The sequence below is a fragment of the Balaenoptera borealis genome (genome assembly GCF_965194805.1).
Source record: "Balaenoptera borealis genome assembly, chromosome: 9".
In the NCBI taxonomy this organism is placed as follows: Eukaryota; Metazoa; Chordata; class Mammalia; order Artiodactyla; family Balaenopteridae; genus Balaenoptera; species Balaenoptera borealis.
Genome location: NC_138873.1, coordinates 7,498,052 through 7,514,249, shown reverse-complemented (window position 1 = coordinate 7,514,249; position 16,198 = coordinate 7,498,052). Strand labels below are relative to the sequence as shown.

Sequence of the window (16,198 nt, the reverse complement as noted above, 5' to 3'; positions counted from 1 at the left end):
GAGGGTCGTTTTGAACAAAGGTTCATTGGAGGATGAGAGTTTGGGGTTGTAACGGTTTCACCTTGGTGGCGTTGATAGGCAGTTTGCTGTCACTGAGGATTGTGGAAATCTTTCTTCCTCTGCTATGTAAGTTGAGGTGCGGTGTATGTGCTATTCGTATGCTACTGATGAGAGTTTAAATAATGCGTTGGTAAGAAAATGTTCCGACTAAAATACAGCATCTCTAGCCTGACCCTGGCTGGTTGTCTCTCTCTTTTTTTAAAAAAATATTTTGTATTGAAGTATAGTTGATGTACAATGTCGTGTTAGTTTCAGGTGTACAGCAAAGTGATTCAGTTTTACATACACATATACCTATTTTTTTCAGATTCTTTGCTCTTATAAGTTATTACAAAATATTGAGTATAGTTCCCTGTGCTATACAGTAGGTCCTTGTTGGTTATCTATTTTATACATAGTAGTGTATATATGTTAATCCCAATCTCCTAATTTATCCCTCCCTGCCTTTCCCCTTGGGTAACAAGAAGTTTGTTTCTTGACCAGAAACCAATCCCATGTCAGGAGAGCTCGGAACACCATATTTATAACAGATTGTTATTTACAATGTCTTTCTCTTCCTTGGCAATTTAAATTCAAATGTCAACTTCAAGAAGTGTTTCAGAAAGGCACCAGAAAGAATTGTAAATAGAGCTGGATTAATCAAAGAAAGATGACTAAACTATGCTTTTAACATTGTTGATGTAAAGCAAAAGTCTTGGCAGAATTAAAAGACACTTAAGAGCCAAATAGAGCAAATAGCCATCAGCTCAGTAAATGAGTATCAGGACACCAGCGTGTACAGTTTACCTGTGAGCAACCCCTTTTTCAACGAGTGTCATTACTAGGTAACAAGACTCCAAACAGACAGATGTTGCCAGGAGCATTTCCCATCTTCCTTTGCTACTAATGAAAGCAGGCAGACACCACTTAGATGGATAAATGTATGATAAAATACAATGCCAAGTTAGATATGAAAGATAACATTCTGTATGGTTCCATTTATATGAAATTCTAGAAAGGCAAACTGTAATGACAAAACGGAGATGAGGGTTTGCCAGGGGCCAAAGCTGGGGGCAGGGAATTGACTGCAGACAAACAGGAGGAAACTTCTGGGGGCGATGGAGATATTCCACATCATGATGGCAGCAGTGGTTATAAGACTCTACACATTTGTCAAAATTCATTGAAATGTAACTTAAGATTGCTGAATTCTACTGGACATAAATTATATTTCAATACAGCAAATTTTAAAATCTATCTATCTATCTATCTATAATAACCTGACATACATCTCTATTCTTTTGTATCTGACTCAGACTATGCAAAATCTGGTTACACTTTGGCAATAGAAAATAAACATGATTTAATTTAAAAATATAGAGCTAGAAGTTGTTGTAAAAGAATAAGAGCTGCAACAGTCACTACACATGAGTTGCCAAGACTTTCCTGGATGAATTCCATCCAAGATACGGCTTTTAGTCTCTCAAGGTCTTTGGACACCCAGAAAGTGGGTCATCTTTCAGAATATCTGCGTCACTGTGGAGAGCGTGTTAGTAAATCAAAGACCAGCTGGATCTGTTCTTAAACTGGCAAAATACTTGCTTGGAAGCACTATTAATCCTTCCATTTACTGAACGGGGAAAATTGGTTTTATGGTCTCGATTACCTTCAGTTGCTATCAGCACTTCATATTCTGTTGGTGTAGGATATATACTAGGCATTAAACTTGTGCTTAGGAAAAGCAGATATGTGACTGCTTGATTCTAATACATGTTAAAAGTTTGAAATTAAGACTAATACTAAATATTTTTACGGGGTAAATTTGAGTAGTGAAACAATTATTTTCATTCTTTAATGCAAAATTATTTTGCCTAAAGTATTCAGTTATTATGCAAAAGCATTGCTCTGGACTGAATTCTCCAGATAATTCTGCTTTTGGCAACAAGTAACAGAAAACCAGCCTAAATGGGCTTAGACAGTAAGCACAGTTCCAGGCTCCTGGATCTGGGATTCTAGACATAGAACAGCATCCAAGGTTGTTTAGACCTGGGTCTCCACACTGAGCCATGGTTTCCTCCCCTTCTCCACTCTCCACTGGGCTTCTCTCCTGCGGGTAGGATGGCTGCTAAGATCTATTTGAGCCCACCCTTTCCTCATTAATTCCCTGAGGGGAGAGAGAGAAGATTCCTCGGATGCCTCTGACTTAAAGGCAATGAAGGACTTTCCCAGAAGCCCTTTTTCTCATTGGTTCAGATTCGGTCACATGTCTATCCCTCATTGGTTCAGATTCAGTCACATGTCTATCCCTCATTGGTTCAGATTCGGTCACATGTCTATCCCTCATTGGTTCAGAATGGGTCATGTGCCCAGTCACTGACATAAAGGATAGAATTACCCTTAGATGATCAGACATCCGCCTACAATTGGAAACAGAGTCAGCTTCCCTGACAATACAATTGATGAAGTATGTGTGTGTGGGGAGAGGGGGATGGTGTAGTGGGGGGTTCTACTAAGAAAAAGAAAGGGAGAGTGATACTGAGTCAACGGCAAAAAAAGGTACATAATATCTAATTTAAATCCATCGCTTTAAAAGTGAGTTATCTTTTCTTGCTACGAAAGTAATGTAGGTTTAAATTTTTAATTTTCAGAGAATATTTATAGCCAAAAAGAAGAAAGTAAAAGCCACCTTAATCCCACTACCTCTGAGAACCATTAATGATATGATACAAGCATACTTTTAAATAATAAAATAAATATTATACTCTGCACACTGCAGACACAGTACAGCATAATGGTGAGCAACACAGACTCAGGTAGCAACTTCCTGGTTCAACTACTTCTTGTCTGTCTTTGTTGGGTTAACTACTTAGCTTTCCTGTGCCTAAACTTCTTCCTCCCTATAATGGAAATAATAGTGCCTGTATAAGTTCGTCCAGCACTAACCCTCTAGTTCAGAGGTTGGCAGTCTACCGCCTGCAGGCCAGACCTGGCTTGCTGCCTGTTTTGTAAATAAAATTTTACTGGAATCCAGCCACAGCCATCCATTTATATATCCACTTATGGCTGCTTTCGCAGAGCAGTGGCACAGTTAAGTAGTTCCAGCAGAGACCTGATAGCTCACACAACCAAAAGTACTTACTATCTGGCCCTTTGCAGGAAAAGTTTGCTGGGTTAGACCATCAGATCTCTATTGTCTTGTCAAAATTTAACATGTCATAATTCTGTGGTCATGTAGTAACTTAACTAGCCTGGAGACCTGATCAGGAAAAAGTGACATCTGCAGAGCAAGAGATTTATTTTATGAGTTAGAAAGAGTTAAGAACCATGAATAGCTGAAAAATCTACAAAGGTGTTTAAGCGTCAAATTATCTATCTGAATTGACTAGAGATTTTGAAATATGTGAAGTATGATTTCCCTTAAACTCTGGGATGTTGACATTGGATGGACCAGAAAGAAAGTAATTTGTTCAGTCTTACCTAAGAGATACAAGTCATGGCTATAGGCAGAAAATAAGAAGATTGAAGAGGAAATAAAAGAGAGTCCATAATAAATTGTTTTGAATATTGCTTTTGAAAAGAAAGGATTGTCCCTATCTGTGTGCTCTGAGTCAACAGTGATGTACATGTGTACATGAGCAGAGCTGTCAGCTCTCCCTGGAGAGAAGAGAACAGTCTAAGATGAACATGACCCGGGTCTGAGTTGTGGAAAAACCCTAAGTGAAAAGATAAGAATCACTGGAATAAGTGATACATTCATGGAGGAAAACGGCTCGCATATGATGAGTGGTTTTAATCTTGAATTTAAAGGTCCTCAAAATCTAAATTATTTTAATCAAGGCCAACTTTTCCATAAAACAGTGTTTTAACTAAAGATTAAATACTTGGTCAAGTGCATAATGTCCTTCTTTAAAATTATACGGAAGTCACCGTCAACTGCAAAGAAGTTTTCTAGAATAAAAAGCTTTTTATACAATCAGCAATGCAGTGAGAAGATTAAGAACAGAGGCTCTCCATCAACTGCCTGGATTTCAAGTCCTAGCTTAGCCACCTTCCTTCTATTGAATCCTTAGTGTCTTAAGCCTTGTTTTTCTTATCTATAAAATAGGATCAATAAAAGTACTAACTTTAGAGAGTCTTGATGAGAATTAAATGAATAATTCATGTAAAGTACTTAGCCCAGAATCTAACAAATATTGCACACTCCATAGAAGTTAGCCATTTTAATGTGGGCAATATATAGAAACTAATTGTGAAAAACATTTTGGTAACTAACCATGTAATAATATACGGTCATCCCTTGGTATCTGCGGAATATTGGTTCCACAACCCTCTGCAGGTACCACAACCCTCGGATGCTCAAGACCCTTATATAGAATGGGTCTCAGTTGATGCTCTGTATCCACAGGTTCTGCATCCACAGCTTCAACCAATCACAGGTCCCACAGTTGGTTGAATCCACAGATGCAAAACCTGTGGATGTGAAGAGCCAGCTGTATTGTTGTGATATACTAAGTTCTTTCACTTACGGTATTTCTGCTTTATTTTTGGAGCAGCAAAGGTGAAGGTAGGGTCTTGGAATTTCGAGGATTAGCTCAGGGAACATTTTAATAAGGATTGTATTAGTACAGTACAAGTCGACTTGCTGCTGAAACACCGCAAAAATACAGTGACAGAAAAGAGAAAAGTTTCTTTTTCTTTAACATGCCCACCCAGAGTTGAGTAGCCCAGCGCTTAAGGCAGCTCTGTTCCATGAGGTCCTCTAGGACCCAGGTTCCATTTATCTTGTTTCTCCATCATCGCCTGCAATAGGTTGTATAATCAAAGCCATTTCACCAGCATTGTCTTCTTCCATCCTTCAGGAAGGGAAGACAGTGAATGAAGAGCAAGCCATTTCCTTTTTAAAGAATGGGACACAGAGCTTGTACACATGGCTTCTGCTCCCACCTCACTGCTGAGATCTTAGTCACTGGGCCACCCGTGGTTGAAAGAGAGGCTAGAAAATATGACTTTAGCTAGGCTGCCATGCCCCCAACTAAAATTCCATGGGTTCTGTTATCAAAAGGGAGATGGAATCAATTAGCAGTTTTCCACCGGCATTGCTATGGTAACTACTAATATTGTTTCACTGACCCCAAGATACTGTTAATTTTGAGACACATCATCATTTTATGCACCACTCAGTAAGAAAAACCATGCTATTGAAACTGGGCACATTGCTTTCTTATCAGCCGAGTTGATAAGAAAGGATGTGTGTAGGACACATCCTAATTTCGAGATTTTTAAACTGTGAAGAATGTGTGTCTTGGTATAGAAGAAATACAGCACTGGAAAGACTTAGGAAAAGAAAGTGATCTAAAGACATCCATTTTGCAGTCTTCTTATGTGTTTGTGCCTTTCCTTGGAGCAAGCATAGGCAGCAGATATGCAGCTTTGGTTGACCTGTTGAGCGTAATGTTTAGAACAGGTGATTGACAAGGTATTGTACTATCAGCGTGAATCTAAGTCAAATTCCTATGACTGCTGGTAGAGGGACTTTTGACTCAAAGTCTTGGGGAAAATTTGCCTAGATTTTCACTCATTCTGGACCAGATCTGGAGTTGAGTAAACAGACAGTGAGGGTCCTGTTTTTGCTAGCCAGGGTTCTCACTTAACAGAAGGACAAAGACCGAGGGCTATACTCTGAGGGAACAGACATGGCCAAGGCACTTGACTTCCTGTCTCAACATTCAGTCATCACCCAAACACTGGCTGAACACCAAGCACTTTGCTTGGTACCACAATGCAGTCCCTGCCCTCCAAGAACTCCAGAGCTCATGCAGGGAGAAAAATAAGTAGACCCGTAAAGGCATGCAGTTGTGTGTGGGCTATGATAGAAGTCTGGTAAGTACAGGCACAGACTGGGATCATCAGTTCCGAAGACCTCCCAGTGGCAGGGAAATCCGGACTGGGGAGGTGTAAGGGACTCTTCAAGCAGAAGTGACAGAATATGCAAGTGCATGGAAACGTGAAACAGTGGTCACTTCAAGGGGACCGAGTTATGATCTCTTTGGCACACAGGGCTAGAAGCAGTGGGTATGTCCAGCTTTGTTTCCTTTACAGTGCCTTAGACATAGGAGGCAAACAGCAATATTGGTTTAATCGAATTAAAGAAAAGACCAACTTCTTGGATGGTCAGATAGAGATGAGCTGAATTTTCCTGGATCAAAAAGATGCTGGATTCCAGTAAATGGACAGAAGCAAAAAGATACCCTTGGTGCCATGCTTGTTCGGGAACTTACCATTATTCTAGCTTATTTGGCAACTTAAGGTTTGAGGATTTAATGGATAAAGGAACTTGTTTGGAACTGCTTTCACCAGTTTTATGCTTATTTTCTCCAATTTAATAAATGCACAAATGTATTTTACTTTAGAACACACCTTTTATCCTTGTTTACTCAGAGCATATAGTACTGCTGGTATCACCGTTAAGAATAGATTCTCAATGCAGCAAGCACATCTTTGTGAATTTGACCTATTACAAAGGCTAGAGAATCAAACTTCTTATTCTCAGGTTTTAAGATGTAATAATGAAAGACCCTGGTCTGTTCAGTAAGATCATATGGTAGCTTTGAATCTGGTCAATGACAAATCTGTAATATGCAGATGTTTCTTGCTGTATATTGCTACTGAAATCTGCTTCTCTCATATAGATCACTGTTACAGATGAGGAAGTTAGTAATCCATCCTTTTTAGATCTGGTGAGAACTCCCCAAATGAGGAAGTGCACACTTATACTTATGTTTGCTTGGTAAGTTTGACTTGTGATGGATTCAAAAGCTTGTGTCAAATTTACAATGCATCCCGTTCTTCAAATCAGGTTGAAGTTATCTCTTACTTGTTCGCCCTTGTCTTTCGATGTTGCTCCAGGTTCACAAGTGCTGTGGTTTATCAAGGACTTGTCATGCGCCTGGGAATTACAGGAGGCAACCTCTATATCGACTTCTTCATCTCGGGAGTTGTGGAACTGCCAGGAGCCCTCTTGATCTTACTAACCATTGAGCGTTTTGGTCGGCGCCTACCCTTTGCGGCAAGCAATATAGTGGCAGGAGTGGCATGTCTTGTCACTGCATTCTTACCAGAAGGTAATTGTCCCCTAAGTCTGTTTGGCAGCCAAGAACTTGAAAAAAATCTTAAAATATTCAAGAATGGAGAACTTATCTTTAGAAAATGGACCATAGCATCAAAATCGTAGTGCCAGTCATGCTCTAGTGATGTCACTCTATTTTCTGCCTAACCAGCCTAACTACTTTGAGTATAAAAGATTGGTTCTATAGATGTTTCTGTTTTCTCCATTTCTCAGTTCATTTATGGATGAAATAGATGTGTGAAATCTAGCTTGGAGTGATGTAGTTTACTTTTTTGAAAAATTTTTAATTGAAGTATAGTTGATGTACAATACATATAAGTTTCAGGTGTACAATATAGTGATTCATAACTTTTAAAGGTTATACTCCATTTATAGTTATTATAAAATACTAGCTGTATTCCCCATGTTGTACAATATATCCTTGTAGATTATTTTATACCTAATAGTTTGTACCTCTTAATCCCCTACCCCTATGTTGCCCCTCCCCGCTTCCTCTCCCCAGTGGTAACCCACTAGTTTGTTCTCGATATCTGTGAGTCTGCTTCTTTTTTGTTATGTTCACTAGTTTTTTGTATTTTTTAGATTCCACAGATAAGTGATATCATACAGTATTTGTCTTTCTCTGTCTGACTTATTTCACTTAGTATAATGCCCTCCAAGTCCATGCATGTTGCTGCAAATGGCAAAATTTCATTCTTTTTTATGGCCGAGTAGTATTCCATTGTATATATATATACCACATCTTTATCCATTTATCTGTTGATGGACACTTAGGTTGCTTCTTGGCTATTGTAAAAACACTGCTATGAACATAGGGGTACATGTATCCTTTCAAATCAGTGTTTCTGGTTTTTTCTTGGATATAGATCCAGGAGTGGAATTAATGTCGTTTATTTTTGATCACCTTTATCCAACTTAATTTTGTGATATCATTGACCCTGTTTCACATTTCTTCCACGTGGCCAATCCCATGTGAAACACTGAGGTTGCAAAGGGAAGGAAAACGCGTCTTGACTTCAAAAGATTGACAACCTAGTGAGGAATATAGACACTTTAATGCTCTCACAACAAACTGTGATAAATGAACGAATAGAATGATTTACAAGATTTAGAAATAGGAAAAAAAAGGTACAAGAAGTGATTAATCCATGGGGATAGTCAGGAGAAGCTTCCCAGAGGTGAGAACTAGGCATGTATGAAGAAGGAAAAGAAATGTGCCCTACAGAAGAGAAGGCTAGGAGTGATTTTACAAAGGAAAGCATGGTTCTCAGAAGTACGCACCACCTTTGATGGTTCGGGAACCAAACGTTCTTTGTTATCACAGGAATCTCCTGGCAAGGAGGCTGAGGGATCATCCGTCACCAGTGGAGATGGCCTCACAGCCAAGGCCAAGCTAAGAGCTTGTGAGCTTCAGGTGGAGGACAGGTGCCCTCCCAGTGGCTGTTGCAGTTTGGACAATGGCAATGGGGAGGAGAGAGGCTGAGAGCAGGAATCAAGGTCGTGGCAGTCGGGCCTGAATGGGAGACGGTGATTTCAGAGACGTTTCAGAGTTAAATTGGGGGGAGGGGGGGCTTGATGACCGGTGTATGGTACAGAGGTTGTCAGTGCCTCCAAATACACTGTTAATGGAAAGCCGGTTATCTCTGCCTCAGAACACAGCGGGCACTGGACAGAGGAAGCCTTTCAAACTCCCAGGGAACGTGTGTTTTAGAGCAGATTTATTATTTCAGCATTTCAGGAGGTGTGGGGTGGGAGGTGGCTGGCAGAGCTGGAGTTTCTGGTAGTTCTTTGTGTCAGCACAAGAGAAGCTGCCTTTTCTTTTGCGAATCCTCTGCGGATCAGGGAAGAACTGATAATATTGTGGAAGTCGAAACAGTCAGACATTTACAGATGAGTTTACTAATTAAATAAGGATTTATGAAATCCCAAAACATCAGATAGACCCTATTTAAATAAAATTACAGAAATGCCCATCTTCAGAACAGAAGGGTGGAAAAAAAGATGTGAAGTCCTGTCATACTGGAATGGTTGATGATAAACAGAACTGACTATTTACATTTACCTCATTTTTCTTGAGCGTATTAGTTTCCTAGTGCCGCTGTAACAAAGTACCACAAACTGGGTGGCTTGCAACACAGAAATTTATTCTCTCACACACCTGGAGGCTGGAAGTCTGAAATCCAGGTGTGGGCCGGGCCATGCTCTCTCTGAAGGCTCTAGGTGAGGATCCTTCCCTGCCTCTTCCTAGCTTCTGGCGGTTACCAGCCATCCTTGGCATTCCTTGACATCATTCCAATCTCCGCCTCCATCTTCACATGACCTTCTCTGCATCTCTGTGCCTTAACTTAACCATTATATCTGCAAAGACCCTATTTTGAAATAAGGTCACATTCTAAGGTTCTGGGTAGACATGAACTTTGGGTAACACTATTCAACCTACCACATAGAGTTAACACATTATAAGAGCTGGGGAAGATATTGGCCAATGCACATCTATTTAGTGTCTATTAATTTCTGCCAGTAAACTAGGAATAGAGATAGTGCAGTGAACAAGACAGACATAATTTCTGCCCTCGGGAATTATGCACAATTTAGTAGAAGGTGACAAATCAGGAACATTGGAGACTTCACTGTTCTTTCTGTTTTACTTTGGCACTTTTTAGTTTTAGGTTTAATTTTTAAATGTAGTTCCCTAAGACAACGTCATCTGTTCTCACTGCATATGGAACAGGCATCAAATATTAATTACGTATTCATTGCATATGAAGTTAGGAAAGTGGAGAGAAAGATTAATGACTTAAGTGTGGCCCATCTTTCCATTATGTAACTTTCCCCAGAAGATTTTCTCTGGCCCTAGACTGACTGGGATGACTTCAATGTGTGTTGCATTCAGCATGATCCTAGAAATCATTGAAGATCATATATCCAAACCAATACTGAAGTAACTAAGTGGGTGAGAATCAAGCTATTTTATAGAGAACACTCTCATATAGTAGAAAATATAAGGCAAAGGATAGACTTTTCTGTTTGGTCCGATCAGTTTTATTTTGTAGACAGAATTGCCCAATTTAAGCCTTAGAATTGTTCTTAGCAACATTGAAAATGAATTGCTCTTATTCTGGATGCATTTTTATTTGTATATTCTGCAGATTCGGCTGCTTTTATAGTCACACGCTGGTCATAATTGACTGCTAAGAATAAGTTCAAATCCCTAATGCTGCGTGTGAATACCAAATATTAGCAGAGGTTCCTTGCTTGAGTTGACAGCCTTACTTCCACTTAAGGGAACTTCGGGACTTGTTACTTGGGCTGTTGAATTAACATTAGAAAGACTTTTCCTCTCAGCCTTTCTTGACATCATCACCAGGATGACTGCCCCTGAAGAGAATACTGAGTAGCCTTTTAGGGGAATCAGCTCTAAAATTATCTCAGAGAAAACGGTTTAACCAACTTTCCGTCCACTAAGCATGACTTTTCATGGTCTGAAGAATGAGATTCTGGAAAAGAAAGTCTTTCAGGCTGTATCCTCATCCAAGACTCACTGTTTCTGACCCAAATATTTTAACTCTAATTAAAGCCTGAAAAATAAAGAGCTTTCTAAATCCATACTCATCTGCCATCTTTAATTTGACTTTATTCAAGATGGCTACAAACCTGACAGTTTGGGTAAGTCTTTTTGAAATGACGAAGTTGTCTTGGACTTTTCTAAGTAAAAAGTAAGTCTGTTTATCTTATTTACTAGGAATTTTCACTACATTTTATTTCAGAACTCAGAGCAGCTGGTGCATTCAGAGGAGATGTAAAATTGTGTTTGTTTAAAATTTTGCATCCTTTTCTTCAAAAATTGAGGTATTATTCTCAATAATTTCTACGAGCTTGACCAAATCCCCATCAGAGGGACTTTCTTTCTCTGTGTTCTCAGGAGTTCATGGGAGGTAGTTTCTGTTTCAGTCTTCATTCTTAACTTGTCTTGTTGTTTTTTGCCATTGCTACCGAAAGATGTCTATTGCCACTCCAGGGTGAACTTAGCATATTACAGGGATAATCAGAAGTTTTTATGTGCATACGTAATAGTCACACATAACTTACACCTCCTATAAATTGTTTTCATTTTACCCTTTAGTTAAAATGAACAGTGCAGTGCCTTTGGGACTTCTCTTTTGTTCCACATTTCAACAAAATCTCTGTCCAGTGCAGTTAGATACTGGCCTTTACTTCTTAGAAAGAGTTGAGAGTCTTGAGAAAACTTGACAGCATTTTCTTAACGTTTTACTGAATTGACTAGTTATTTATCTGTATTCATTGAGCTAACCACATACATTTCTCATCGAGGGGGGAGGGTGTGTGTGTGTGTGTGTGTTTTAATTTGGTTTCTTGGTTTTTGTTTGTGTTTGTTTTTCCGCAGTCAGTTATAAACTTAAATTGTCGTTGAAGTTGTCAGTGGGACTCACTTGTAGAGCTGTCTTGATTCAGTAGAAAAAACTATAGCTTAAGAACCTAACCTGGATAATCAAGTTATCTGCACAGGAGCCAGCGGCGTTCTTCTCAGCAGCCTGAGAGCAGCGGGAGGTTGCCTGGCCAGGCCGGGACCCAGGAAATCTGAGCACCAGTTGCCACTTTCCGTTCCCCAGCATCTGGCACTGCACCACCTGCTCGCTGAAGGAAGGGGTGGAATGCATTTCCTAGTCCCCCTCCCTGGCCTTCCTCAAAAAGTAAAGGCTAAATAAAACACTTGTTTACAACTGGGCCGGGGCAGACGGCAGCCCAGTGCATCAGCGCGACTCTGCCGTTCTTCACTCCCTGATGTGACGTTAATGTGAGCGCTGCAGGTGTCCTCAGCTGGGAAAAACATCAAGGACACCAGGACCTCCTCGGCCAGTTTGCAATCAACATGTAACAAACTGGAGCCTCCCACCAATGATCTGGATTCTGGAACCCTCTTTTTCTCTGCTTGCCCTCCTAGGCAATTGTTTTATTGAATGAGTTTTAGCTTTTCTATTGGTTGAATATTCTCTAAAGAGAACACACATAAGGGGAATTCCCTGGCGGTCCAGTGGTTAGGGCTCCTCGTTTCCACTGCAGGGGGCACGGGTTCGATCCCTGGTTAGGAAACTAAAATCCCGCATGCTGTGTGGTGCAGGAAAAAAAAAAAAATACACGTAAATCTACCGAGTTTCATCCTCTTCTTTCATCCTCCTCATTCATGCCTACTTTTCTACTAAAAAATTATATACTCAGGAAAGCGTGATAATTCTAGAAGACAAGAGGACTGTTTAGTGCTGAGCAAGCATAAATAAATATGAGTCTAAAGGGAGAAGGTTTCCTTTTCAAAGATGGAAGTCAGGCATATGCCGAACGCCCTTGGCTTTGCTTTGGCGAGCAGATAAGCTGCTGTTCACGCGGTCATATGTCCTCACCCAAGTCTACTAAGAAAGGATGGCATAAAATCAAAACTATTGATACAATGAGATACCACCTCACACCCGTCAGAAAGGCCATCATTAAAGCATCTACAAATAACAAATGCTGGAGGAGGTGTGGAGAAAAGGGAACCCTCCTACACTATTGGTGGGAATGTAAGTTGATGCAGCCACTATGGAAAACAGTATGAGGTTCCTCAAAAAAATAAAAATAGACTTGCCATATGATCCTGCAATCCCACTCCTGGGTATATATTCAGACAAAACTTTCATTCAAAAAGATACATGCACCCCTGTGTTCATAGCAGCTCTATTCACAATAGTCAAGATGAGGAAACAATCTAAGTGTCCATCAACAGATGAATGGATAAAGATGTGGTATACACATACAATGGAATATTACTCAGACATAAAAAAAGAACGAAGTAATGCCATTTTCAGCAACATGGATGGACCTAGAGATTATCATACTAAATGAAGTATGTTAGACAGAGAAAGACAAATACCATATGATATCACTTATATGTGGAATCTAAAATACGACACAAACAAACTTATCTACAAAACAGAAACAGACTCACAGACATAGAGAACAGACTTGTCTTGGAGGGGGAGGGATGGAGTGGGATTTGGGGGTTAGCAGATGCAAACGATTATATAGACGATGGATAAACAAAAAGGTCCTACTGTATAGCACAGGGAACTATATTCAACATCCTGTGATAAACCATAATGGAAAAGAATATGAAAAAGAACGTATATATATATATGTATAACTGAAGAAACTAACACAACATTGTAAACCAACTGTACTTCAATTTTTAAAAAAAGGATGGCATCAACTGTACAACTTTTAAGACATTTAGAGCACTGACTTTTTAGAGCAAAAATGGTTTATGCCTTCTTCCCTTGAAGCACAAAAGAAAGAAAATATTTAGTAGAGAACATTTGGCATTTCCCACTAGTTACTATGGAGGAAAGGAGTGTTTCCTCATATAACCAAAGCAGCCCTAAAACAGTTCATTTTTAAATGAATAAACAAACCAGTATTAAAGAATCTGGCTCCTTCTGGATGATTTCTTAGGCAAAGTAGAAAGACTTGGGATGAGGGAAATAAGCAAAGACGTACGCCCTGGTGATGACGCACGGCAGAGATGTCCCCTCCCGGAGATCTCAGTCCTCGGAGCCTTGCTGCTCTTTACAAACCAAAGTCAGTTTCAGGTCCAGATTTTTCCTGGTCTGTTGGGAACAGTGATTCTGTGTGTCATCACTAAGGGGTATGAACAGAAAGAGGACAAATGGGCGTCAGACTGCTGTGATGGTTTTCAAGGGCACAGGCAAAGACTACCTTCCAGACAGAAAGCCAGTGTACTCAGGCCCTCTAGGAAGGCACTGCTTGGAACATTGTTTTCAAGGTAGTGGCTTCTCAACAAATGCCTTGGCTTGTATTTCTGTAATCCAACCCTGCTCAGGAAGGCAGCTAGTGCACTGAATACTAGCTGTCCTCCTGGTTGTTGTTGTTGAATTTTGGCTACAATATTAGACGGTACCTATCATTTGCACTTAAAATTAGCAGATTTACGGCTGGGAGAACACTAAGCAAATGCCCTCTGTTGTTTTGTAAAATTGTATTGAAAGGAGACCCTTCCAAATTTTCTGTTTTTGCAGGAGTACCCTGGTTGAGGACCACTGTTGCTACCCTGGGAAGATTAGGCATAACCATGGCCTTTGAAATTGTTTATTTGGTAAATTCAGAATTGTACCCAACAACATTACGGTAATTCCAACATCCGTATCATGGTTTCTCCTAAGTAATTCTGCAGCCGCATATTTGAAGTTGACTTAAAAACTATGAAATAGTTTTCTTAGCTTGGCGACATATTAGCCTGGGCTGGATTCAGCCAGTGGAAAAGCTAAGTTTTGAATGGTAGCTGCTTTTTGCATTATTATCATCAATATCTTCATACACAGTTGGGGGTTTGTGGAAAGGCACTAGACTTGAGATCAGAAAATCTGGGTAGCGTGCTTGCGTCACGGGTTACATCTTCTTTCATCAGCAGCGCTCTGTGTAAAGGCTACAGCCTCTGTTCTGACCACACTCCGCAGCCGATTATTGAAGGACAAAATGAAACAATGTGCATAGCTAGTGCAAATTGGCCTGCTTTCTTGGGGGAATATGCATGAGCACACCTTACTGCCAATCTGGGGTGCCAAGGAGACACATAAGTGCCACAGAGCAGGCTGGGTAGTGAGCCGCTGTTGGAAGATTGATTTCCACCAATACTGTAGACCCGCCCCCGCCCCCAACTAGCCTCACTGTGGCTCAGCTTTTACCCAGATGTGAACTGGTGCAGGTTGGAAATGATTTGCTTAGAGTATGAGAGAGTAGAAATTTTCAAAGTTAAAAACTACAGAAGTGGGAAATATTGTTACAATTTCTCTGTTACTTAGATATCTGAAAATGTTACGTATCTTGCATTTCTTTGAATACTTTTTGTTTAAAACAATTTTTTTGTTCTGCAGGAACTTTGGAGTTTCACTCTGTTCAGGTTTATGTGATTTTGGGGGGATCATAGCCCCGTTTCTGCTCTTCCGCTTAGCGGCCGTTTGGCTAGAACTACCTCTTATCATCTTCGGTAAGTTCTCACTTTATATCCTATTCTTAAATGCTCTCATCCACATTTTTCACATTAATAGAACCTAAAATGATCATCAGGCTTGATATCAATTATAACCATTTGCTCTTTTTATAACAGCTGTTTCCGTTTTGAGGAACCACAATGAAATGTGGACCCTAAACCATTTAAATTTACTTTACATTAAGGGTTCCTATAAAAAAGTGTTCAGTTTAGCTTTCTTTGTTGAGGTTCTGAGTTAAAATCAAAGATTATGAAACTTTTTAATAATATTGTGGGACATAACCAATAATTTTCCAAATAGGACCAAATCATAGGACCTTCTATGTGTTCAAAACAAGCCTAAAAACAAATTGCACTGTTAAATGCTCCACGTCTCTCAATATTGTATCTGCCTGTGCTTCGATGCTAAGCACGCCATGCCAAAAGATCAGGGGACACAGAAGCCCTCGCACACACGTACCGTAACCTCTTTGATGCCCCTCAAGTTCATACCCTCCTTCCTACCTTCAGTCTTCATGAAACTCATGAAGGGATAGAACCATAGCATAGGGAGGGCCCTTAGGGTAATTCAGGCCAGTGCATCTCCTGTGCTGTTCCAACCTTTCTGCCCAGATCTCCTACCCTCCTCAGCAAGAGAGGATGCCGGCTGGCCCCTTGCTCACCTACCTTTCCTCCACCTCCACTTCCTTACTCCCGGTAGAGAAGGTTTTTCACCCATTGCTCAGCAGTTTAAGCTCCAATGAAAACATTGCGTCCGTGAGGGCATACATCCGGAGGAATGCAGGAGTCCTTCAGCTGTGCTAGGGACCATAAAGTCGGCTTCTAATCACTGACACCAGTGATTCCATAAAAGATCATTTCAAACTATTTCATGGGACCTGATAAACAAGCTCAGCATTGATTCTGGGCCAGCGTGAAAGAGCAAAGAGAGGCCACTGTGCAAACAAGACAGAGCCGCCTGACGGCCCAGTCCC

The 16,198-nt window shown here is 40.3% G+C and overlaps 1 protein-coding gene across 2 annotated transcripts in view; it reads left to right on the top strand.

The window, feature by feature from the left end:
* The window catches only part of SLC22A3 (solute carrier family 22 member 3), a 92,855-nt gene that overhangs the window by 67,986 nt on the left and 8,671 nt on the right, over nt 1–16,198 (top strand). For both annotated transcript variants that reach the window (XM_082404577.1, XM_082404576.1), the window contains 4 exons: nt 6,729–6,826; nt 6,946–7,160; nt 14,254–14,362; nt 15,109–15,221. In XM_082404577.1, coding sequence (XP_082260703.1) covers nt 6,729–6,826; nt 6,946–7,160; nt 14,254–14,362; nt 15,109–15,221 — 535 coding nt within the window. The remainder of the gene's footprint in view (nt 1–6,728; nt 6,827–6,945; nt 7,161–14,253; nt 14,363–15,108; nt 15,222–16,198) is intronic.